The sequence below is a fragment of the Carcharodon carcharias genome, chromosome 17 (genome assembly GCF_017639515.1).
Source record: "Carcharodon carcharias isolate sCarCar2 chromosome 17, sCarCar2.pri, whole genome shotgun sequence".
Classification (NCBI taxonomy): Eukaryota; Metazoa; Chordata; class Chondrichthyes; order Lamniformes; family Lamnidae; genus Carcharodon; species Carcharodon carcharias.
This window is the reverse complement of record NC_054483.1, coordinates 74,634,462-74,659,836: the sequence shown is the minus strand read 5'-3', so window position 1 is coordinate 74,659,836 and position 25,375 is coordinate 74,634,462. Positions and strand designations below refer to the sequence as shown.

Here is a 25,375-nt window from a genome sequence, read left to right as displayed (position 1 = left end):
GATAAAGAGAAAAAGGGAGGCTTATGGCAGATGCCAAGGGCTCAAAACAGCGGAAGCCGCCTAGGAGTATAGAATGTGTAGGGGGGAACTTAAAAAGGAAATTAGGGGAGCAAAAAGAGGACATGAACAAACATTGGCAGGTAAAATAAAGGAAAATCCAAAGTTATTTTACAAATACATTAAGAGTAAGAGGATAATTAGGGAATGAGTAGGGCCCATTAAGGACCACAGTAGTAATTTGTGTGTGGAGCCGGAAGATGTTGGTAGGATTCTAAATGAATACTTTGTGCCCGTGTTCACAAGTGAGAGGGACGATGTGGGTTGGATATCAGGCAGAAGGAATGTGATATAATTAAAGAAATTAGAATAGAAAGAGAGGAGGTTCTAAGTGGTCTGGCAGGCTTAAAAAGTGGATAAATCTCCAGGTCCAGATGAAACTTATCCCAGGCTGCTGAGTGAGGCAAGGCAGGAGATGGCAGGGGAGCTGGCAATAATCTTCAATACCTCTCTGGCCACAGGAGAGGTGCCAGAGGACTGGAGGACAGCCAATGTGGTACTGTTATTCAAGAAGGGAGGAAGGGATAAACCAGGAAACTACAGGCCAGTCAGTCTAACCTCAGTGGTGGGGAAACTATTGGAAGCAATTCTGATGGACAGAATTAATCTACACTTGGAGAGGCAGGGATTAATCAAGAACAGTCAGCATGGTTTTGTTAAGGGGAGGTCATGTCTGACCAACTTGACTGAAATTTTCGAAGAGGTGAACAGGTGTATAGATGAGGGCAACGCATTTGATGTAGTCTACTTGGACTTCAGCAAGACTTTTGATAAGATCCCGCATGGGAGACTGATAACGAAGGTAAAAGCCCATGGGATCCAAGGCAATTTGGCAAATTAGATCCAGAATTGGCTGAGTGGCAGGAAGAAGAGGGTGATGGTTGAGGGGTGTTTTTGTGACTGGGTGCCTGTGTCCAGTGGGATTCCACAGGGATCGGTGTTGGGTCCCTTGCTGTTTGTGGTGTATATAAATAATTTAGACTTGAATGTAGGAGGGTTGATCAGTAAGGGTTCACAGATGACACGAAAATTGGGGGGGGGTGGTAAATAATGAGGAAGATAGCCTTAGATTACAGGTGGATAGACGTGCTGGTCAGATGGGCTGATCAGTGGCAAATGGAATTTAATGCGGACAAGTGTGAGGTGATGCACTTGGGCAGGACAAACAAAGCACGGGAATACATGATGAATGGTAGGACCCTGGGAAGTATTGAGGATCAGAAGGACCTTGGTGTGCATGTCCATCGGTCCCTTAAGATTGCAGGATAAGTAGATAAGGTGGTTAAAGAAGGCATATTTGATACTTGGCTTTATTAGCCGAGGCATAGAATATAAGGGTAGGGAGTTTATGCTGGAACTGTATAAAATGCTGGTTAGGCCACAGCTAGTGTATTGCATACAGTTCCAGGAATCCGCATTATAGGAAGGATGTGATTGCACTAGAGAGAGAGCAGAGGAGATTTACCAGGATGTTCCCTGGGCTGGAGAGTTTTAGTTATAAGGAGAGATTGGATGGACTGGGTTTATTTTCCCTGGAGCAGAGGAGATTGAGGGGGGACATGATTGAGGTGTATAAAATTATGAGGGGCATAGATAGGGTAGGCTGGGAGGAACTTTTCCCCTTGGTGGAGGGATCAATAACCAGGGGGCATAGATTTAAGGTAAAGGGCAGGACGTTTAGAGGGGATGTGAGAAGAATTTTTTCACCCAGAGGGTGATGGGAATCTGGAACTCACTGCCTGAAAGGGTGGTAGAGGCAGAAACCCTCATAACATTTAAGAATGGATGTGCACTTGCGATGCCATGGCATACAAGGCTACGGGCTTAGTGCTGGAAAATGGGATTAGAATAGTTAGGACAAAAACAAAAATACCTGCAAAAACTCAGCAGGTCTGTTTCCCTCTCTGCAGATGCTGTCAGACCTGCTGAGTTTTTCTAGGTATTTTTGTTCTTGTCCTAGATTTCCAGCATCCACAGTATTTTGCTTTTATCTTAGAATAGTTAGGTACTTGTTTGACCGGCGCAGACTCAATGGGCCTTTTTCTGTGCTGTAGACTTCTATGATTTGCAAGCTGCCTCTAAACAGCAGTGTTAAACAGAAAGCAGAGTTAAAGGATGATTCAGTCACATCTGTAAGTGCACAGTTATTTCTACTTAACACTTTATATGACAATTAAGAAGGTTATATTTCCCCTTTAATTACTCAGGTGTAGCTGTTTATTTCGTCAGACTTTAATATCTACACTGTCAAAGCTAGCACTTTCCAACTGGTTTGATGTTGAATTGCGATTTTTACAAGTTTTAGCACTGGCTGTGATTGTTCTTCCAATGCATTGATGACAATCCTCAGTTTACTTATATAGCAGTCACAGTATTTCCAAATAATTCATTGTATGTGAATAAAGTGGCGCTGTACAAAATGCAAAGTCTCCAGCTGATCACAAACAATACGGGGTGAATAAAAAAAGCTCAACAATGAAGGAGCATGGTTAGGTAGAAATCAAAAGCCACAAGCATTTCACTTGGATGGAGAAAAACTCAAAAGAGCAAAATTTTTTTGGGACACTTGCACACGCTTCAGAGCAGCACTGGCAGAGACCTAACAGCAGCCTCTTAGATGAAAAACTATATACAGCTCCAGGATTAAGGGATAAAGAGAATAAAATTATTTGGAAAAAGTGGGCAACAAAAATGAGACACTTTTAGATGACTATTGTACTTAAAATGATTGAGTCAATGACTGGCAGCCCACATGTTTTACTCTTGGTATAAAACTAACTCTATTATCTCTCAATAACAAATTTCACTATGGCAAGTAAAATAAATCTTTTTAGGTGTGGCACCATTTGTAGTTCCAGATCTTAAGTTCTTTTGAGTGTTCATTGGCTTCCCCTTGTGTTAAATTAGCAAAAATGCAATGTAAAGATACACATCTGTTCTTCCATGATCCTTACCTCTCCAGCCACTTCCATTGGAGAAAGCGATCAAAGTACATGCTTTCTTGGTATTCATTAAATGGCCGTCCGCTGAGATAGTCGTGCACTGACCTGTTGTAGAACATAATAAAAAATACAAAAGAAAAATACGTTATTTAGTGTGAGCTTACAGGAACAACAATCTTGTAGTATTCATAACAAAGGCACCAACTGTACATTATTTCAGATTACCTTCTGTAGCATCCTTTGAATAGAATGATACAACACACCAGGAAGCCATTTGGCCCATTGTATATGTACCAATGTTTTGCTAGAGCTATCCAACAAATGTCACACTTCTGCTCTTTTCCTTGGAATTCTTATCCCTTCAGGTATTTATCCAATGCTGCCTTCTGAAACAGTGCACTCCAGTTCACAACAACTCATTGGGAAAAAAATAAAAATTCCTCATCTTGCCATTCATCTTAAATCGATGTCCTCTGATTACTGACCCTTTTGCCACTGGAAGCAATCTGCCTTATTCACTCTATCAAAATCATTCATGATTTACAAACACCTTTATCAAATCTCCTCTTAACTTTCCCTAAGGAGAACAACCCCAGCATTTCCAGTCTCTCCACAAAAATCCAGTATCGAATCAGAAAAAATCTATAATGCAGCTTTGATCTGCATTTGCCCAGTTAGACATAAATCATCTTAAATTTCATATTTTAAGGTTTTTTGAAACTAATTTGGCTTGATAGTTTTATTTCTTGGCAATTGTATTTACCAGTCCGTAGGAGGCATGGATGCTTTTTCTGACCATGCGCTAGCAGTTCTAGCCATTTGCCATATAATCTTTCCAGGAATGGCACTAAGTTCCTACAAATAATTGTGATTTATTTTTGGCTGTCTTTTGAAATATTTAGTGTCAATTTTGTCTGCAACAGATTTTATTCAATGCCCGATAATTTGGTTTTGGCAAAAGAAAATTGTACAGAAATTCTGATTTAATATATCAAATCTCTCCTAACAATGAATGCCAGAACCAATTCCAAGTGCTCTCTGCTGTAATAATTCAACAGTATATATTCATGCCATAGCATACAACAGATTCTCAATTCCCTTGTAATTCTGTTTCAGAATCTTATTATATCACTTGTAAACCATGCACCACATTTATTGTGCACTGATGACCTCAATCAAGCTTCTCAGGTTTGATTACATTTAAGTTCAGAACTGCCACTGCCATTATTCAATGTAATGAGACTTTAGCCCTTTTGCAAAAACTCATAGGTGGTACCAGAAGCATAAAACTATAACTTATTTACAGAGTTTGTTGATATACATATCATTCAGAATGTCATGTAGCTGCTATTGAGGTTGATCAAGGCAGCTGCTTTAGTAACTAGCAGCTATTAAAGGTAATTGGTAATTCTCATGTTCTTGCCTTCAATTTCCCTCAGTGCCTTTGTCACCCTGTATGACTATTAGATAGAAAATATTTTAAGGGCTGATATTTATATTCTTGGCATCTCGCGATTCAGAAACTAGCAAGAAGTGCTTTGCTCTTGCATAGCTTTGAAAGTGTTCTGAAAAATAAGAGACTAGTTCTTCAAATGAACGAAAACATAATTTACTGAGTTGCTGCAGTCCCAATGAAGGCAAAATGTTAAAGTGTTTCTGTACTTCGTAACTATATGTTTATAGTTGTTAATGTACACATGGAAGAGAGACACAGCTAATTTTACTCCTATTACAATGTTTCCTCAACCACATGTTGACTCAGCCTTAAAATAACTGCAGATAACAGCTGCACATCTCGTCATCATAATTAACTGCTACTTTGAAGTAGTTTGAAAAAGAGAAGTGTTTACAAACCTTTAAACCTGAGCACATTTCTTGCACTTTGTATTCCAATTACAGTTATCTTAACTTACAATAATATTTAAAATGTCATATTAACTTACAATAACATTTAAAATGTCACATCTACAGGATATCATCAGCTTCAGCTGAATTCTCAAACCTGAATCTAACACATACTTCAACCAAAAGAATGATTCCTGATCCCAGGTAGAAAATTGGTTGACTTACATCTCTACTGTATTCCATTCACTTGTTTACTTTGACAACAGCACTTTTCAGCAATGTTGGATCTGATCAACATTCTACTTAAATACTACAGAAAAGACTTGAACTGTCTGTCAATATAATCAAATGGGTACAGTTTAAGTTTCTGCCATTTGATGACACCCATAGAATTTGCAAAAATAATAGCCCAAAGTTTCTTGAATTACGCTTATGCAGAATTTACCCCCAAATCTATGTTGGTTCTGCAATGATCTTGCTTTTTAAAAATTCATTCATGGGATGTGGGTGTCGGTGGCTAGGCCAGCATTTATTGCCCATCCTAATTGCCTGTGAAGTGGTGGTGGTGAGCTGTCTTCTTGAACTGCTGCAGTCTATGTTGTGTAGGTATACCGAAGGTGCTGTTGGGGAGGAAGTTCCAAGATTTTGACCCAGCAACAGTTGAAGGAACGGTGATATAGTTCCAAGTCAGGATGGTGAGTGACTTGGAGGGGGACATCCAGGTGGTGGTGTTCCCAAGTGGCTGCTGCCCTTGTCCTTCTAAGTGGTAGTGTCATGGGTTTGGAATGTGCTGCCTAAAGTGCCTTGGTGAGTTCCTGCAGTGCATCTTGTAGATGGTACACACTGCTGCCACTGTGTATTGGTGGTGGAGGGAGTGAATGTTTGCGGATATGAACATATAAACAAGGAGCATGAGTAGGCCATTCAGCCTCTCGAGCCTGCTCTGCCATTTAATAAGATCATGGCAGATCTGATGGTGACCTGAAATCTGCATCCCACGTATCCCCAATAACCTATCACCTGCTTGCTTACCAACAATCTATCCACCACTGCCTTAAAAAATTTCAAAGACTCTGCTTCCATCACCTTTACAGGAAGAGAGATCCAAAGGCTCTCAGCCCCAAGTGAAAAAAATTTCACCTTATCTCTGTTTTAAATGGGCAGCCCTTTATTTTTAAACAGTGACCCCTAATTCTAGATGGGGTGCCAATCAAGCAGGCTGCTTTGTCCTAGATGGTATCAAGCTTCTTGAGTGCTGTTGGAACTGCACTCATCCAGGCAAGTGGAGAGTATTCCATCACACGCCTGACTTGTGCCTTGTAAATGCTGGACAGGCTTTGGGGAGTTAGGAGGTGAGTTACCTGCTCTTGTAGCCACAGTATTTATATGGCTAGTCCAGTTCAGTTTCTGGTCAATGGTAACCCCCAGGATGTTGATAGTGGGGGATTCAACAACAATAATGCCATTGAACATCAAGGGGGTTGGATTCTCTCTTTTTGGAGGTGGTCATTGCCTGGCACTTGTGTGACATGAATGTTACTTGCCATCCGTCAGCCCAAGCATGGATATTGTCCAGGTCTTGCTGCATGTTGACATGGACTACTTCAGTATCTGAGGAGTTGTGAATGGTGCTGAATATTGTGTAATCATCAACGAACATCCCCACTTCTGACCTTATGATGGAAGGAAGGTCATTGATGAAGCAGCTGAAGGTGTTGGGCCAAGGACCCAGAGGAACTCCTGCAGTGATGTCATGGGGCTGAGATGACTGACCTCCAATAACCACAGCCACCTTAGTTTGTCCTGGGTATGGCTCCAACCAGCGGAGAGTTTTCCCCTATTCCCATTGGCTCCAGTTTTGCTTAGGCTCCTTGGTGCCACACTCGGTCAAAAACGGCTTTGCTGTCAAGGGGAGTCACTCTCGCCTCACCTCTGGAGTTCAGCTCTTTTGTCCATGTTTGAACCAAGGCTGTAATGAGGTCGGGAGCTGAGTGGCCCTGGTGGAACCCAAACTGAGCATCAGTGAGCAGGTTATTGCTAAGCAAGTGCCACTTGATAGCACTATTGATGACCCCTTCCATTACTGATGATGGAGAGTAGACAGATGGGGTGGTAATTGGCTGGGTTGGATTTGTCCTGCTTTTTCTGGACAGGACACACATGGCAATTTTCCACATTGCCGGGTAGACACCAGTGTTGTAACTGTACTGGAACAACTTGGCTACGGGTGCAGAAAGGTCTGGACCACAATTCTTCAATACTATTGCTGGAATATTGACAGGACCCACAGCTTTTGCAGTATCCAGTGCCTTCAGCTGCTTCTTGATATCACATGGAGTGAACTGAATTGGCTGAAGACTGGCATCTGTGATGCTGGGGACCTCCAGAGGAGGCAGAGATGGATCATCCACTTGGCACTTCTGGCTGAAGATTGTTGAGAATGCTTCAGCCTTGTCTTTTTCACTGACGTGCTGGGCTCCCCCATCATTGAGGATGGGGATATTTGTGGAGCTTCCTCCTCCTGTGAGTTGTTTAATTGTCCACCACCATTCACGACTGAATGTGGCAGGACTGCAGAGCTTAGATCTGATCCGTTGGTTGTGGAATCGTTTAACTCTGTCTATCACTTGCTGCTTATGCTATTTGGCAACAGAAGAGTCCTGTGTTGTAGTTTCACCAGGTTAACACCTCATTTTAAGGTATGCCTGGTGCTGCTGCTGGCATGCCTCCATATCTCCTGCACTCTTCATTGATCCCCTGGCTTGGTGGTAATGGTAGAGTGGAGGATATGGTGGGCCAACAGGTTACAGATTGTGGTTGTGTACAACTCTGCTGCTGCTGATGGCCCATAGCGCCTCATGGATGCCCAGTCTTGTGTTACTAGATGTTCAAAATCTATGCCACTTAGCACGTTGGTAGTGCCATGAGGGTATCCTCAAAATGAAGACAGGTCTTTGTCTCCATAAGGACTGTGCAATGGTCACTCCCACTGATACTGTCATGGACAGATGCATCTGTGGCAGGCAGGTTGGTAAGGATGAGGTCAAGTATGTTTTTCCCTCTTGTCAGTTTCCTAACCACCTGTCGCAGACCGAGCCTAGCAGCTATGTGCTTTAGGACTCAGCCAGCTCGGAAATGGTGGTGCTACCGAGCTACTCTTGGTAATGGACATTGAAGACCCCAACCAGAGTATATTCTGCACTCTTGCCACCCTCAATGCTTCCTCTAAATGGTGTTCAACATGGAAGAGCATTGATTCATCAGCTTGAGGGAGGACAATATGTGGTGATCAGCAGGTTTCTTTGCCCATGTTTGACCTGATGCTGAGACTTCATGGGATCTGAAGGCAATGTTAAGGACTCCCAGGTCAACTCCCTCCTGACTGTATACCACTGTGCTGCCACCTCTCCTGGGTCTGTCCTGCTGGTGGGACAGAACATACCCAGGGATTGCAATCTCCGGGACATTATCTGTTAGGTTTGGGTCCGTGAGTATGATTCTGTCAGGCTGTTGCTTGACCAGTCTGTGAGACAGCTCTCCCAATTTTGGCACTAGCCTCCAGATGTTAATAAGGAGAAGTTTGCAGGGTCAACAGGAATGAGTTTGCTGTTGTTGCTTCCAGTGCCTAGATCAATGTTGACTGGTCCATCCAGTTTCATTCATTTTAGACCTCGTAGCGGTTTGATACAATTGAGTGGCTTGCTAGGCCATTTCAGAGGGCATTTAAGAGTCAACCACATTGGTGTGGGTCTGGAGTCACATGTAGGCCAGGCCAGGTAAGGACAGCAGATTTCCTTCCCTAAAGTGAATCAGATGGATTTTTATGACAATCGAGAATGGTTTCATAGTTATCATTAGACTTTTATCTCAGAATCACAGAATTTTAATGGCACAGAAGGAGGCCATTCAACCCATTGTGTCTGCAGCGGCTCTCCAAATGAGCATTGTAACCTAGTGCCATTGCCCTGCCTATTCCCCATACCCCTGCACATTGTTCCTATTCAAATAATCAGCCAAGGCCCTCTTGGATGCCTTGATTGAACCTGCCTCCACCACACTTCCAGCCAGTGCATTTCCAGACTCGAACCGCTTATCGTGTGAAAAAGCTTTTCTCACGTCACATTTGCTTCTTTTGCAAATCACTTTAAGTCTGTGCCCTCTCCTTTTATGAGTGGGAACAGCTTCTCCCTATCTATTCTGTCCAGCCCCCTCATGATTTTGAAGATCTTTATCAAATCTCTTCTTAGCTTTCTTCTCTCCAAGGAGAACAGTCCCAACCTCTCCAATCTATCCTCATCGCTGAAGTTTCTCATCCCTGGAACCATTCTTGTAAACCTCTTCTGTACTCTCTCCAATGCATTCGCATTCTTCCTATAATGTGGCTCCAAGAACTATGAATTCAAATTTCATCATCTGCCGTGGTGGGATTCAAACCTGGGTCCCCAGGGTATTACCCTGGGTCTCTGGATTACTAGTGATAGAAACTTTTATCAATGTTTCCTGTAAAGCTGAATTGGCTATGCCATAAATTTAGAAACCAGAATAAACCATATGAACAGTAACATCTATGCCACATAAGTACTAAGTAATGACAATTTCCAACAAGGCACAGCATAACCACCTGCCCACAACATTCAATGCCATCACCATCACCTCACCATCAATATCTTGGAGGTTTGGGGGGATTGGGCAGGTGGAGTGGGTTGGGTGGTGATGGTGGTGGCGGGGTGGGTGAGGGGGGTGGTGGTGATGGGGTGTCTCCAGTGACAGAAGTTGAGCTGAACATAAAGGTTGTCAGAAGTTGGCTATAATTTGCCTCTGGACTCCTCAAACCTTCTCAACCACCTTCAAGGCAAAATCTCAATATGTGATAGAATACTCTCCACTGACCTGGATAAGTGCAGCCTTAACTCAAGAAGTTCAACACCCTCCAGTACAAAACAGTCTGCTTGAAGGCACCCATCCACCAGTTAAGCATTCACTCCCCTCAGGCACTATCTATCTATCTAACCCAGCAAGGCCTTGCCGCAGCATCCCATAAACCTGTGATGTCCACCACCCAGAGGGGCAAGGATAGCAGATTCATGGGAGCACTACCATTTATAAGTTTCACTCAAAGCCATGTATTGGATGTGTATTACCATCCTCCATTGTTGCTGGGTCAAAATCCTGGATCCCTACCGAACAGCATTGTGGGAGCATCTTCATCATGTGGACCCTCCAGCTAGGAACTGGCAATAAATGCTGGCTATCCTGTGATACTCACATTCAGGGAATGAATTAAAGGGTGCAATGTCACCTCGTGAGTGGGCTGTTGTCTTCATTCTCAGAGCCTCTTGCCTCTGTTACTATGTCATTATTTTGCAGAACCAGGGTATAGGGAGGGCTGTTCTAGCTGTTTAGTCCTTCTGAATATGCTTGAGGGCGGGGTTGAATGGTGTCAGGTGCATGGGCACCACTTAGACCACTTTGGTTAAGTATAGCTTAGGTATCATCAAGTGAAATTTTTAAAAATCAAGAAGAAAATCAATGAACTGCAAAAATCTCAGCTACGTTGACATCTGAAGACTGCAGGTCACGCTGCACCTCAATATTTATGCGTATATCTAAGCCAGTTCATTACACGGAGAAACTCGCCTCAGCTGGTCTTTAAACTGGGAGTGGGGACTACGTAACTGAGCAGCAGACGATTTCAGCTGTTCCACCTTGGAAGCGGCTTAAACGATTGGAGAAACTCGCACGAAACAATGTGATTCAGTCACATGCACAATTCCTCAGAGATAAATGTTAAGCAGAAATTTTGCAGAAATTACTTAGAACACATGACATCAATATTGCAGGGCAAATTATAACTATCAATTATTTTTTCTTTTAGCATTTCAACACCTCGAATCCTGCAAGCGAGACAAGGGAATTGAAATTAATGATCTAATCAGAAGCAGGGTATAAATTACTTGACATGTCTAAGATGGTGTGTCGGTGAGTATTCTGCATTGCTTCTGAACAGCTTTTCTCTTTGGACCAGGATTCTAATCAGCCGGGCAGCAATGGTGATCAGGTATCACCAGCTAACTGAGCCCTCTGCTGGAAACTGGACTGGGTTTTTTGCTCTTTCCTTGCAGCCTGCTGTCTTAATTTCCATCGTCCATTCAAATCCGACCATACCTATTCAAAACCTATTTACTGTCAAAATAGCAAGTCCAATTTAATTAGATACCCTCCATATAAACATGTACATCAGATTGACTAAATAAACATTGCAAATTTTTGCTCCAATTCTTGCTCTGCTATTGCAATACTGGTCTTGTTTAAACTCAGTTTTGTGTAGGCAATGTTTTGCAAGAATCGCATACAAATACTTTGCTTGATCATAAATCCTCTCTACAATGTTCTGTAGGTTCACTTCTCTCTTTCAATCTCTAGTGTCTGACACTAAACAGTTATACCATTGTCTTCTCCAAGGAATTAACTGTAGCCAATTACAGCGATAAAGCAGACACACTGTCAACAGAAATTTTCCTATGACGTAAAACGGTTTCTTCATAACCTCACAAAAAAAATCAAGACATTAAACCCATGCTGTTGCTTTTAATCTAATAAATGAAATGAATCTTCCATGATTCCACCTTGCACCAGTTAAAATCATAAAACAGGGAAAATTGCCAAATCTAATTACGCTCCTGCAGAGATATGGAAAGCACCCAGGTCAAGTGGTGAAGTGCAATAATGTCCATCAATAGAGCAGTATAGTGATTTTATTTTAATCATAGCAAAAAACTTAACATTATATCTGCATGATATGGTTCTCAAACCAGTATATTTCTTTTTTTGTAGTGACATTTCTAAATATATATTGTATATACGTTTTATCACGGTGGAGTGATTAGCTATGGACTGGTATTAAGCCTGCAGGCAAAAGTTCATTTCCCTATGACATGAGTAATAGCCCTTCTTTAAGGCCCACCATAAATAGAAATGAAGGTGAGTGGAAATGTGAAGTACCGCTTTTAAAGGACTAGAACAAAAGGAAATATTTAAAACATAATATATACTTATTTCTTTTGCCAACTGTGTGTGGGTTTTAATGCTTAGCTCACTTTTAACACTAGCTCAGGATTTCAACTCATGACCCAACAGATAGAGCACCTTGTAGATAGTGGGTAGCTGAGATGTAGCAAGAAGTGATTTGGGGCCATCTGGAAGTAATGCCATCCATTCGTCAAGTACAGTGAGTTTGCACGAATAAACTTGGAACAAGAGAGGATGCAGTTTTCTTGTAGCGATGACAAATCACTTGCCCTATGGAGAGATAATACACTCCACTATGGCAGCGTGACTTTATTTACACAGGCTCTGGTAAAGACCCCTTCCAACCTGACAGGAAAAGTGGAGAAAATCCTGCAACATAAATGGGTCTTCGCCTAGAAATTACATAAATTAATCAGCTACTTGTTTGCAACCCTTTCTTCTGTGGCTCCTCTTTCACACTGCTTGCGAGCATCTCTAACCACACCACTCATAGAAACATAGAAAGATTTACAGCACAGGAGGAGGCCATTTATCCCATCATGTCCTCACCAACAGAAAAACAGCTATCTAGTCTAATTCTACCTTTCAGCTCTCGTAGGTTACACTACCTCCAGTGAACAATCAAGCATTTTTACCAAATGTAATGAGGGGGCCAGACTTTCAAGGAGGTGAGTAATGTGAGTCAGTAAAGTTCCCAACCCTACAAATCTGACTCCATTAAGGAAGCCCACACCTACCCTATTTTCATATCGGGGGGATGGGATGGATTTGAGCCTGCCGCCTCCAAAGGCAGGCCTGAGGTGTCAACAGAAGTGGGCAGATGGTGAACTTGGCAGGCTAGAATGTCCGCCTCCATTTATTGGGACATTGGCTGAGTTGTAATGAGGGCCATCAAGCCCTCACCCACCCCAACCACAATGCTTCCTCCATAACCCCCATATTTTACATGTCCCTTCATATCTCCCATGCCCCCTTCATACCCCATCATGTCATCCATGTCTCTTCCATGCATCCTCCATGCCCACTATACCAGTATCCACTATGTACTGAGCCATTGACAAATCTTTGAAATGATCCTGAAACTGACAACATAAGTAGAGGTTATGAAAAGATACTTTGAAAAACCTGCTCAGCTTACAACCTCTGAAGTGTCAATCAGACATTCATAGTATCAATTTCAAAAAGCTTTTATCTACTTTAGATCTCTTAATATTGTGTAAATCAACACACAGGCATTCAAAACCCACAAGGTAACAGAGATGGCAATCAAACAAAGCTTGCAATCTCCTCTCCAGCTGTGCCACATTGCATGCTTAAGGCTATCTGGAAAAATAGATGTCTGCTTCTGTTGATACTTTAGCTAGATAGCCTCCTTATGAATGCCTGGCTGAGCTGCAAGAATGATTAACCTACTAAGCTCAGCAGGCAATGTTTATACAGCTTGAAAGATAATAAAAGCTTTGATTGACATCACTCTTGCCTTGTAATAACCTGATTTTTCTTTGATGTGGCTTTCAATGCCTGTGTGCTTATTTTGTTATGGACAGGGGAGAGATATGATAGTTCCCTCCTTTTTCACCTCTCAATTGACTGAAGAAGTATGTGTTTTAACAAATGTTTTAACCTCGGGTGCTGTAACTCTCAAGAACAAATGGCAGGTTTTCTGGTGTTTTTTTTTAAAAAAGGATAAATAGTTATTACTCAACAACGAAAATGATTATGCAATAGCACCCAGTTACACAGTGTTATGATCCCAGTTGTTAATACTGGACAAATCAGGTCCCAGGAATGGAACCTGCCTTGATAGATCATAATTTTTATTTGTTTTTTAACCGTGGAGGGTACTCACTGAAACAGATTCATAGGAATCTGCTATTGACTTTTTAACAAAAGGATAAAACATTTATTAAACAAGAAACACCATCTGTATTACACTAGTCAACAAAACATTTGGAAAGATTTCAACACAGATACCAAGAAAAAATGATTCAAACTCACTCGACACCTTTTATCCCAGCAATGCCCTTATAGACCCAACACTCCAGTAAAGAGGTAGTACTACTTCCACACCATATTATCTGTTTTTCATTGTCCTCACAAATGGTCTCTGATACCTTGGTCATTGACATATAATAGTGTTAAAGTTTCACTCATTTACATATCCTTGTGATAGAACTGGATTATTCTCCATTCTGAAGCAAAGAAAGTCTCCAAGTCCATTGTGAACAAGTTTCTTTAACTATTTGGATAATGGCAGCCATTAATCCTCAGGAAAGGTTTGTTGCATTTTAATGCCTTCTCAATGAAATGTCCCAAAAGGTCATTTGCATTTTAATGTCTTGTTCTGACATATGTGGGCTAGTTTCCAGGGCCTTGTGTAGTTCCATGTATGCTGACAGGAAATGATCACCTGACCTCTTAACTCCCTTTTGTTTCAATTCTCCAATTTGTTTTATAAGTAAAATGCCCATTTTACACAAATCTGAGAGTCTATATTTCATGATCCTGACAATTTACACAAGATTAACAGCTCTGATGTTGATACAATGAATGACTGTGATTGACTGTCAGCTTTATGAGAAGATAAGTGGGACAATGTATTTCAATGTGAATGTTAAATGGTTGTTTTTGTTTGGTTGCTGACTCGGGAGTAGGATTCAGGCCGGACTCCATAAAAATTGCAGGGTGGGTTTGAAATACCCATTCCCATAATGGAGCTGGCAAGGTCAGGAATGCTGCATGCGGATTGGCTACCAGCACCCTAATTCTATGCTGGCAAAAATTACTGGAAGTGGGAATGGAAGTGGGAATCTTGGAATCGGGTTGTACCCATTACTTTTAAAGGCCTCCCGACTCAGCGAAAATCTGGGCCACTTTCTGCCTCTGCTACTCTTTCAGGCAGTGAGTTCCAGATCTCACCACCCTCTGGGTAAAAAAAATCCTCAATTCCCAATTAATCCTTTCAATAGTTACTTGAAATCTATGCCCCCTGGTCATTGATCTCTTTTGTAATAGAAATAGGTCCTTACTAGTCAATTTATTTAGGCCCTTTATGCAACTCATTTAAATCACCCCTCAGCCTTCTCTGTTACAAAGAAAACAACACCAGCCTTTTCAATCTTTTGTCATAGCTAAAATTCTCCATTCCTGGCAACATCCTTGTAAATCTCTTCTGTACCCTCTCCAGTATGATTGCGTACAACATGGTGATATGTGGTCATATATGATAGCCTATAATACAGTGACCAGAACTGTACACAGTACGCTAGCTATTGTCTAACTAGTGCTTTATACAGTTCTATAATAACCTCCCTGCTCTTATACTTTAGACTTTGGTTAATTAAAGGAAGTATTCTGTATGCCTCCTTCTCCCCCTTTTCTATTTGTTGTACTACCTTCAAGGATTTGTAGACATACACTCCAAGGTCCTCCACACTACACAGAATTCTAACTTTTATTGTGTATTTCCTTGCCATGTTTGTCCTCCCCAAATGCATTATCTCACTCCTTCAGATTCAATTTCATTTGCCACTTTTCTGCCCACCTGACCAGTCCAGTGCTATCTTCCTGCAGCCTACAGCTTTCTTCCTCATTATCAATCTCAGCCAATTTTCATATCAACTGCAAATTCTCAGCATTCACCCTTTAAAGTTCATAACACCAGAAATTTGAACTCCTGGTCTTATTGGTCTATGTGAGCTTACTTTAGTTAGGACTGAGGGAGAAATAGCATAACTGGTATTTGTATTTAAGGCGAGCAAAGCTGAAATACCTGCTCCTGACTGCTATTGAGTGACATGCACTGGTAACATTGGGCTGGATTTTAAGGCACGTTTTCAGCAGAGGTGGGCACATAAAATACGTGCAAGCCCATTGCATTCTCACCTACTCCCTGAACCGGTCCTCATAACATGGTAGGTGGGCAGGTACTGAAATTGGCAGCCTGCCCGCCATTTTGTAAAAATAATTGATAGACAATTGTGCTTGTTACCAAGACAACTGGCCCATATTTTACTCTGCCCTTGCCAAAAATGGTTGGCATGGGCAGGTGAGCAGCCCACTTCTGATGAGGTTTTTCGGAAAGGCAGGGAGGAAGGAGGTGGCACAGCATTTGAGGTGTGCCCTTTGCACATCAGGGGCAACCCACCCCCAACCACTTTGTCCCTCCCCGCCTAACCTCTGAAACCTACCCCCCACCCCCCCACCGCATCTTCCTAGGCTGCCTGATCCCTCCCCGCACTAAAAGCCTGGGACTTACCTGGCTCCTGAATACATCAACGTTCTTCGTGTGGCTGCCTGCAGTCCCGGCAGTGTCCACTACTTCGTTCTGGCGCTGCTGCAGCTGCCGGCCAACAGATTAGCCAGCAGCTTTCAAGGGTGGGGCTTCCTCCCACTGAGGCGTGGAAGTCCCACTTTCAGCTTGTTTAGTCTGCCGGCAGTGCATTATCGCTGCAGGACGGTCTTTTTATTTTAGGTCTGTTGGCCAACTCTTGCAATGGGGAGTGAACAATGTGCTGTGAAATTCATGCCTCTTTTTTGGATGTGAAGGGCAGGGTTTTGTTTGGCAATAATCACCCCATGGAATATCCTGCAGGCATTAATTGCCTACACTTACAAACGATGACTGGACATTTGGGTGAGGTATTGGAGAAACGTTGCCAGCAATAGAACAGCACCCCAGTCACCATCCTCAGAAAATGGAGGATGAAAGCCTGGAATGGCAAACGCAGTACTGATAACCAAAACAACTGAGCTATCACAGACATTGCCTGGAATGTTCCATTCCCGAAAGAGCAGGAAAATTTCTAAATACTTCAAAGAATCACTAGGCACCTGCGATGAGAAAAATACAAGGAATAAGAGATGAATTATCATTTAATGAAGTAATGAAACAAAACCTAAGATTTGGAAGTATACAGGTGTCTTCTGTGAATTGCATTCCATGTTACTGTCCAGTAGAACATATATTCACAAAGATAAAGAAAGGATTTTAGTTTATCTAATTTGTAAGTAAGTTGTTTAATGCCTGCCTGATAGTGTGTTTTACCATATACACAGTGTGATATGGTGAATCACAAAACATTGCACAATAAACAGAGCACTAACAGACTGTACTGGACAGATGTACTTCAGTTAAACATTTGTAGACATTTTATAACAATATCCAAAAATAAGTGTCTTTAATACATGACTATTAACAGCTGTTTGTTTTTCCAAAAAGGGCCCAAAGATGCAGAAGAACCCAAAAACTGGTAGCCAAAAGTTTCAAGATAAGTTTACCATACAAATTTTGAAGTAAAGTTTTCAGAATTTCCTACTATTACAACAGACTGCTAGCCTTGATACAATCATATATTTGGCACAGTTTGGAGCCAAATGTATAATTTTGTGCCAAAATAAACTTTCTGAAAGGAAATTGGATATTAAAAATTCTTGTTGAGTTTCTGTTCGATTGAAAATACAAAAGTAAAACCTAGATTTTTTGAATAATAAACATTGTCTTTGGCAAAAAGGAGTTAGCAATAAATGACTATTAACCCATGTGATTTATCTTGTAATAAAGCTAGATATTGGTGTGCTGTTTCATCCGGAGATGCATTTCAAATCCTGTACTCTTTCCATCAGTTAGACTGCTAACCACTGTCACCTGTATATTCACCCTCTCTCTGCTCTAGCTCCCATTGATGGCAGAAGCTGCAGGGACCTACGCCCTTTGTTATTTTGCTTAGCTCCTTCTCTCCTTAAAAGGTTTCCTGAAATTTCAGGCAGAATATTACAGCCTTTAAAAATAATCACATGGCGGGGCCAGTTCCCGCCCTTGACCCTGTACTTGCTGGTACAACCTTCTGGGAGGTGACCTCCAAACTGGTTGCCTCTGGGATGGCGGCTGGGTTCCTGAGGCTCTGGGCCCAGGGGGTCAGCAGCCTTGGAAGGCTGTCAGCCCCACATGCAGAGGTGGGCGCTGCCACCGTAGGATGGGGATTATGAGCATCTCTTTTTAAAATTGAAATGTGGCCAAAGCTGTCAGACTATACCTGTGGAGGGGGAAACCTGTGGCCGTAGCTGCGGACCCTGGTCCCCGCACCTTCAGTGGAGGTTGGGAAACTGGAAGAGGCCTTGCAGATCCCCCATCCAGTCACTGGCAAGCTGCCTGCAAGCACCTGCTGGGCTCTGGTATCACCATTGCCACTGGGGAGATCCCAATGGAGCCCTCAATCTGCCTGGGATTGGGCACTTGATTATTCAGATTGGCTACCTGCCGTTCCTAGGTGGGTAGCTGCCATCTTTGATGACCCATCACCAGTAAGAGGCAGGAACACAGTGAACTGCTGACCCGATGCCCTTGTAGCAATTTCCTTCTGGTCTCACCTATGGGACTTGGAAGGTTACACCCTTCCTTCTAACCCTGGTGTTTGTTTGGCCAAGCTTTTGATAATCTCCTAACCATTCAATTACTCAGTATCTGTTTCTCCTCTTGTGATACGTTTTGAGGACTTTTTTTTAAAAGGTGCTATATAAATGGACTAGGTGCAATAAATCTAATGGCTGAGGCACTATCAATATTATCACTATGTAGATTGGAAAGAGGTGCTTTTATATACTGAGTTGGTGATACAGTTTTTTCATTTTGTTTAAAGAAAGCTGCTGCATTTGCTCTAACTGTCGAGCAAAGATAAAAAGTAATAACTGGTGAGTGTACTTCACATTGTGGGCTACTTTAAACTTTGGTTTTTTAAAAAAAGTCAGCTTTGTATTGGGCGATTCGTTATTCAAAATGAGTAACTAATGAAGCCCACTGTTGCATTCCAGAGGATGTCATACAGAAGGAAGGATATACTTAGCATAATAATTTAAATGAAAACTAAATAGCAAGGGAAATTTAATCATAATCATGTTTCAAATTATAAGAAAGCAACTGCAGCAACTTGATATTTCTGTTAAATGGAGAGCAGAAATTACTCCCTGACAGATAATGGGCAAATCTAACATTTGTGTTTTTACACTTACTTTACACAGTTACAGAAGAGTTCTTTGCACGCGTTCATTTCAAGTTTTTCTTTACATTGCTGGACAATATCCTCGCTGACCTCTCGTATATATCCTGGGGACTGAAAACACATAGGATTTGAACATAATCAGCGAAAATTCATTTCAAGCCACAGATGGGCTTTGTTAGATCTGCAGAGAGATGTTAAAAAATCTGCAAATTAATTTCTACAAATGCTAGGTATTAAAAATAAACACTACTTTTGTTTTTTAAGCATTCTCACACATAATAAATTACATACTGGAAAGCCCCTGAAACATTCAAGAACATTATTTCACAGGGACCCAGTCAGTCCTTTCTTAATTACTTAAAAATAGTCAGTCTATTTGAAGTTATATTCTAGCATAAATACCAGTGAAAACAAATCATGATTATGACTGACATCAGTAGTGCATGTTTCATCATTAATTTTTTTTTATAATGCATCATGCGATTGATTTTCCAATGGGTATTGACTTTATAGCCTATTTCTTAATTTGATTTACCTGTTGGTAATGGGCCCCATTAAGTATAATAATTTTTTCATTGATGTCCATTCTTTTGGTAATGAATCATTGCTGTTAGGAGAAATAAAAGGGGGAATTTTAACTCTCTCCTCCCAACAGAAACTGTCCGAATGGGAGTTAAAATCCGAATGGTGCTCGTCACCCTTTTCCCATCCCACAACCTTTTAATGCTGTTTTTTTCTGAGGAGTTGAGGCATTTGCCTGACTCAACTGGGAGCCTATGAAAAATAAATTGTGGTCCTACGTTGTCATATGGACTTGAAAGTAATTTTCATGGTCTACTGAGGGAGTGTCCCATCATGAACACTCCATTCAACAAAACCTGATGGACAGAAGTTTATTTTTGGATGACCAGAAGTAGGAGTTTAGGCAGCTACCACAATGAGGCTCCGCACCAACCTTCTGACTCACAAAGCCCCCGCAAAACTTAGCAACCTGCAACGTACCTAACTGCTGGTGTCTGGTCCACCTAATCTTCACAGGCCCAAAGTCTGCGAGTTGCCTTTTGGACGTCCGTTTCAAGCAGGCAGCGAGCCAACAGCCCATTAATAAGGCCTGGCTGGCTGTTAAAATGGAACAAGTCTCCTACTGTTGCTTGAGGTTGAGCGGCCCCATCAGCTTTCTGTCTGGGGTTAAAATGTGGAGGTGGAAAAAAGAAACTGCTGCCACGCTCTGGGTTTTCAAATCTTTGCAATCCAGTATTGATAAGGACAAGTTTATCACTGTGAAAGCAACTTTGTATCACTTGGATGTACATTTTTTCTGAAACTTTATGTTCAAGGTAAGCAATATCATAACTGAAAATGGAAATATTGCCTTATTTTGACACCATGGCCTTAATATTAACTCTACCCCATGATTGGGGAGATAACCTCAACACATTGAGCAGGTATCTATGGCCTTTTCTCTTTGCACTAACAGGTATTGGGGTATCTGAGTGCCCTGTTGTGGAAACCAGGGACGGGGCACTCAATTAATATTTAAATGGGACTCCCACAGAGCAGGGGTCAGGAAACTTGGCAGTGACAGGGAGGTGAGAGCTGTAAGCTCCACAAAGTAAGTGCCTCTTTTAGCATTCCTTGAGGTCCAGGACTGTTCCTCCCTGGTCCTCAAAGTGTTGTTTGGCCTCCACAGCTCTGAATGCTGCCCTTCTCCCAGCCCTGTAGTTGGAGGCCTTTCCAGCCTCCCATTTGAAGCTCTCTCGCCTGCCTCCCAATTGCTGACAGCCATCCAAGGATTTCCAGCTATGGCCTCCTGCACCTGCCTTCCTGCCTGATGACCAAGCTGTGGGTTGGGAAACGGAATATAAAATGTTAATGAGGTCTTGGTCTCACCAAGCTCTTCGTCCCTTTGAGGCTTCAGCTGCAACTTGCCTACCTCTCAATAAATATTAGGCCATTCCATATGAATCACATTCCACTTGCTTCAGAATACAGCTCCCTACACTTTGTCACAACTACAGAAGAACACAAGCTATACAGCATGATTTTTTTCCATTTCTCATCAGCCATCTTTCACATATCCATAAGCGCGATTGGCAATTTACGCCAAATTGATAAGTTTTTTGTGTGAGCCTGCAGCTAGAAGCTAGGAAAAGGATATTTCAACCTAATTTTACATTGACCATTGACTGCAGACAGGGAAGATTTTAAACCTATTAATTGGCTGGTGGTAACAAAGTGTCAGGGTAAAAGAAAGAAATGTCCTGTTTTACTTGCACCACCCTCATTTTTATAAAGCTGAATTTTGTTTTCAATTGGATTTGGTTACAGGCGCATCTTCAGAAGGTCAGACCTCAGTCCTGTATTTAATCAGCATTCAGGGGAAAAGAGGGGGAGAAAAAAAATGTTTGATAATAAGGATAAGATATTTTTTCTCTACACATTCCACACTCATCTGCTGGGTCACATTTTTGGCCTCAATTTATGTGGTAATTATGGGTTTATTTAGTGTGTAATATACCTTTAAGAAAATTGCTTGTTAAGGAAGATCACGGGAGCTTTAGTACCCAATAGGAAAGTAGCGTGGGCTACCTCTGTAGTTAGATGTTAGTAGTGTAGAGATAAGAGTTTGAAGTGAAAGCATAAGTGGAGTTGCTGCTGAGTACCTTTGTAAGTAAACTAAAAGTTTCCACCTAAGAATGTCTGCTGATCAACTCTACCAATAGTACCAACTTGGCCACCTCTCTCAACAGTTTGCCACTGGGAAGTACGTGAATTTTTGATTAAATTATGTCAGAATCTATCTGCAAAGAGAATCAAACTATGTAACATAGAACCTACTGGCAGATATTTTGGTGATGGATCTACTCCATTCTGAGGAGAGCTTCCAATCCCCACATTTTAACCAGAGTTAGAAAAATAATCCTTATTTACCAGACAAAATGGCCAAAAATGCTTATAAGATTGAAGGCAACCATTCCAGTTTGGTGGTGATGTGAATGGGGCTGTTAGGTGTATGGTTTTGTTGCTGTTCAGACTAATCAAGGTGCAATTTCTGCAGAATGGAAAGCATTGTATGCTGTTGTAACTATTGCCATTTAGAAGTTTTTTTTTAGACTGGGGGGGGGTGGGTGAGGTCACAGGAAGACTCTCTCTGCTATTTGACGTGAAATCACCAACATAACTATAAAGAACACAAAAGCACAAGAGTTAGGAGCAGGAGTAGACTATATGGCATATTGAACCAGCTCTACCATTCAACACAATCATAGCTGATCCTGGGTTTTAACTTCATTTTCCCATCCGTTCCCCTTATCCGTCAACTCCCTAAGAGACCATGGAAAAGTGACCCTGTGGCACACCAACTTGATACTTATGAACACATTTCTTATATTCAAATTGCTTACATTTTTGTAGTGGAAACTGGCTGCTATTCAAATTCTTCTGGTTATTTTATTCAAGATAAATGCAAATGCCTTCCAGCTGGCTGTTTTTCAAACCAGTTTGCTGACTTTAATGTATTAATTGTAATTCAGTCTAATGCAAATATGTTATCTAGCAGTAGACAAACCAAGCAAACCAGTTGAATTGCTAATAGGAACATAAAAATTACAACATTGAAGATGGTTTTCAGTCCATCGTGTTTGTGCTGGTGCTGATTCTTCAATTGGAACTGAGTTGATTCCCATTCTTGCTCTTTTAAATTCATTGTTAAATATTCCTTTAATTTTCTTTCAAATTTTGCTGCAGTCAGTCTCTCTAGCTGCTTGTGGTCAGGCATTCTGACTTAATAATTTGTGTGAAGATACTTTGATAATATGAGTCTATGCCCCTCATGACTAACTCACTACCCAGCAGGAACAATCCTTAGCTTTTTAACCTCTTTGGTTAATGGTGAATGCTAACTGAGATTTCTGAGGAATCTGAGGTTTCTGGGAGAATGGAGGATGTACTAAACTAAAACAGTGGTTACTGTTTGAGGATGTTAAAAGACTCCTTACATAAAATTTGAACCCCCACCCATTAGATGGCCTTTAATTGTCTTTGTTCAATGAAAAAAGCCCTAGCTCATCAAGGCTGTTGTCATAACAATAAACTTTCAATCCCAATACCATTGTGGTAAAAACAAAAAAACTGCGGTTGCTGGAAATCAAAAACAAAAACAGAATTACCTGGAAAACTCAGCAGGTCTGGCAGCATCGGCGGAGAAGAAAAGAGTTGACGTTTCGAGTCCTCATGACCCTTCAACAGTTCTGTTGAACGGTCATGAGACCTCGAAACGTCAACTCTTTTCTTCTCTGCCGATGCTGCCAGACCTGCTGAGTTGTTCCAGGTAATACCATTGTGGTAAACCTGTGCTGCAGCTATTCCATGGTTCTAGTATCACTTCTCAATTGGATGTCCAAAATAATTTGCATGTGCTCCAACAGTGCATCTTCAACATCATTCCTTGTTTAAATACTCAAAGTCCTGTGAATACAACTCATTACTCTAGGTAAAAACAAAAAAAACTGCGGATGCTGGAAATCCAAAAGAAAAACAGAATTACCTGGAAAAACTCAGCAGGTCTGGCAGCATCGGCGGAGAAGAAAAGAGTTGACGTTTCGAGTCCTCATCACCCTTCGACAGAACTTGCGTTCGAGTCCAAGAAAGAGTTGAAATATAAGCTGGTTTAAGGTGTGTGTGTGGGGGGGCGGAGAGATAGAGAGACAAAGAGGTGGAGGGGGGGGGGTGTGGTTGTAGGGACAAACAAGCAGTGATAGAAGCAGATCATCAAAAGATGTCAACGACAATAGTACAATAGAACATATAGGTGTTAAAATTAAAGTTGGTGATATTATCTAAACGAATGTGCTAATTAAGAATGGATGGTAGGGCACTCAAGGTATAGCTCTAGTGGGGGTTTTTTTTTATATAATGGAAATAGGTGGGAAAAGGAAAATCTTTATAATTTATTGGAAAAAAAAGGGAAGGGGAAACAGAAAGGGGGTGGGGATGGGGGAGGGAGCTTACGACCTAAAGTTGTTGAATTCAATATTCAGTCCGGAAGGCTGTAAAGTCCCTAGTCAGAAGATGAGGTGTTGTTCCTCCAGTTTGCGTTGGGCTTCACTGGAACAATGCAGCAAGCCAAGGACAGACATATGGGCAAGAGAGCAGGGTGGAGTGTTGAAATGGCAAGCGACAGGGAGGTTTGGGTCATTCTTGCGGACAGACCGCAGGTGCTCTGCAAAGCGGTCGCCCAGTTTACGTTTGGTCTCTCCAATGTAGAGGAGACCACATTGGGAGCAACGAATGCAGTAGACTAAGTTGGGGGAAATGCAAGTGAAATGCTGCTTCACTTGAAAGGAGTGTTTGGGTCCTTGGACGGTGAGGAGAGAGGAAGTGAAGGGGCAGGTGTTGCATCTTTTGCGTGGGCATGGGGTGGTGCCATAGGAGGGGGTTGAGGAGTAGGGGGTGATGGAGGAGTGGACCAGGGTGTCCCGGAGGGAGCGATCCCTACGGAATGCCGATAAGGGGGGTGAAGGGAAGATGTGTTTGGTGGTGTCGAACGCAAGTTCTGTCGAAGGGTCATGAGGACTCAAAACGTCAACTCTTTTCTTTTCCGCCGATGCTGCCAGACCTGCTGAGTTTTTCCAGGTAATTCTGTTTTTGTTTTGGATTTCCAGCATCCGCAGTTTTTTTGTTTTTATCTCTGTGTTTAATTGACTGCCACAGCTCTTCAAGAAATGCCTACCTCCTTGAAGAAGTTCTGTTCCTCTCTGCAACAAGATTTCCGTATCTCTCTGTTGTCTTGCTCACCTTCCTTGCTTTCCATTTCCCTCCTAGTGTTTGACAAGGTGTTTACTAAAACCCGCTTTCACAGCCATATCTCCTTTCTCAGTGACTGTCTCCGTCTCCGACTTACCCCACGTGGATTTCAACTGAAATTCCACCCCTCATGTTTCGAACCCACCCAGGATTACAGGTATCTCCGGGACATAAAACGTTTCTCGGACTGCTGTTCCCGTCACATGCTGAAATCCACACTCAGTGCCATGTGCCGCCATATGAACACACTCAACCTCTCCCTCCAGCAGCACCGCCGTACCCTTTTTCAAAGCTGCGCGTGCCCCCAGTTTCATTTTATCCTTCGGCTCATCCGACGCCTCAACAAGAAACTTTTTCTCTTTCTCTCAAGTGCTAAGGAACGCAAGCTGCAACAACTCATTGACACCAACACCCATCTAGGACCCTCCACCCCTGCCTGTTCCTCCGTCCCCACCCTTTCCAACCCCAGCCGTGTATTCACTATACCCCCTGACCTTCCCCTCTCCGATGCTGAACGTTCAGTGCTCAGCAAAGGACTTAGTTTCATACCCTTACGCCCTCACCTCAATGAATTTCGGGCTCGGCATGATGCTGAACTCTTCTTCCGCCGTCTTCGTCTCCGGGCTCACTTCTTTGGGCAGGAGTCCTCTCCCAGTTCAACGGATCCTTTTACCCATCTCCAATATTCTCCCTCCACCT

The 25,375-nt window shown here is 42.1% G+C and overlaps 1 protein-coding gene across 3 annotated transcripts in view; it reads right to left on the bottom strand.

Annotated features, from left to right (window-relative positions):
- LOC121289542 (G protein-coupled receptor kinase 5-like) overlaps window positions 1-25,375 on the bottom strand; it is a 272,949-nt gene that overhangs the window by 47,854 nt on the left and 199,720 nt on the right. For all 3 annotated transcript variants that reach the window (XM_041209047.1, XM_041209049.1, XM_041209050.1), the window contains 2 exons: window positions 18,882-18,982; window positions 3,012-3,104 (listed from right to left, as the gene is read on the bottom strand). In XM_041209047.1, coding sequence (XP_041064981.1) covers window positions 3,012-3,104; window positions 18,882-18,982 — 194 coding nt within the window. The remainder of the gene's footprint in view (window positions 1-3,011; window positions 3,105-18,881; window positions 18,983-25,375) is intronic.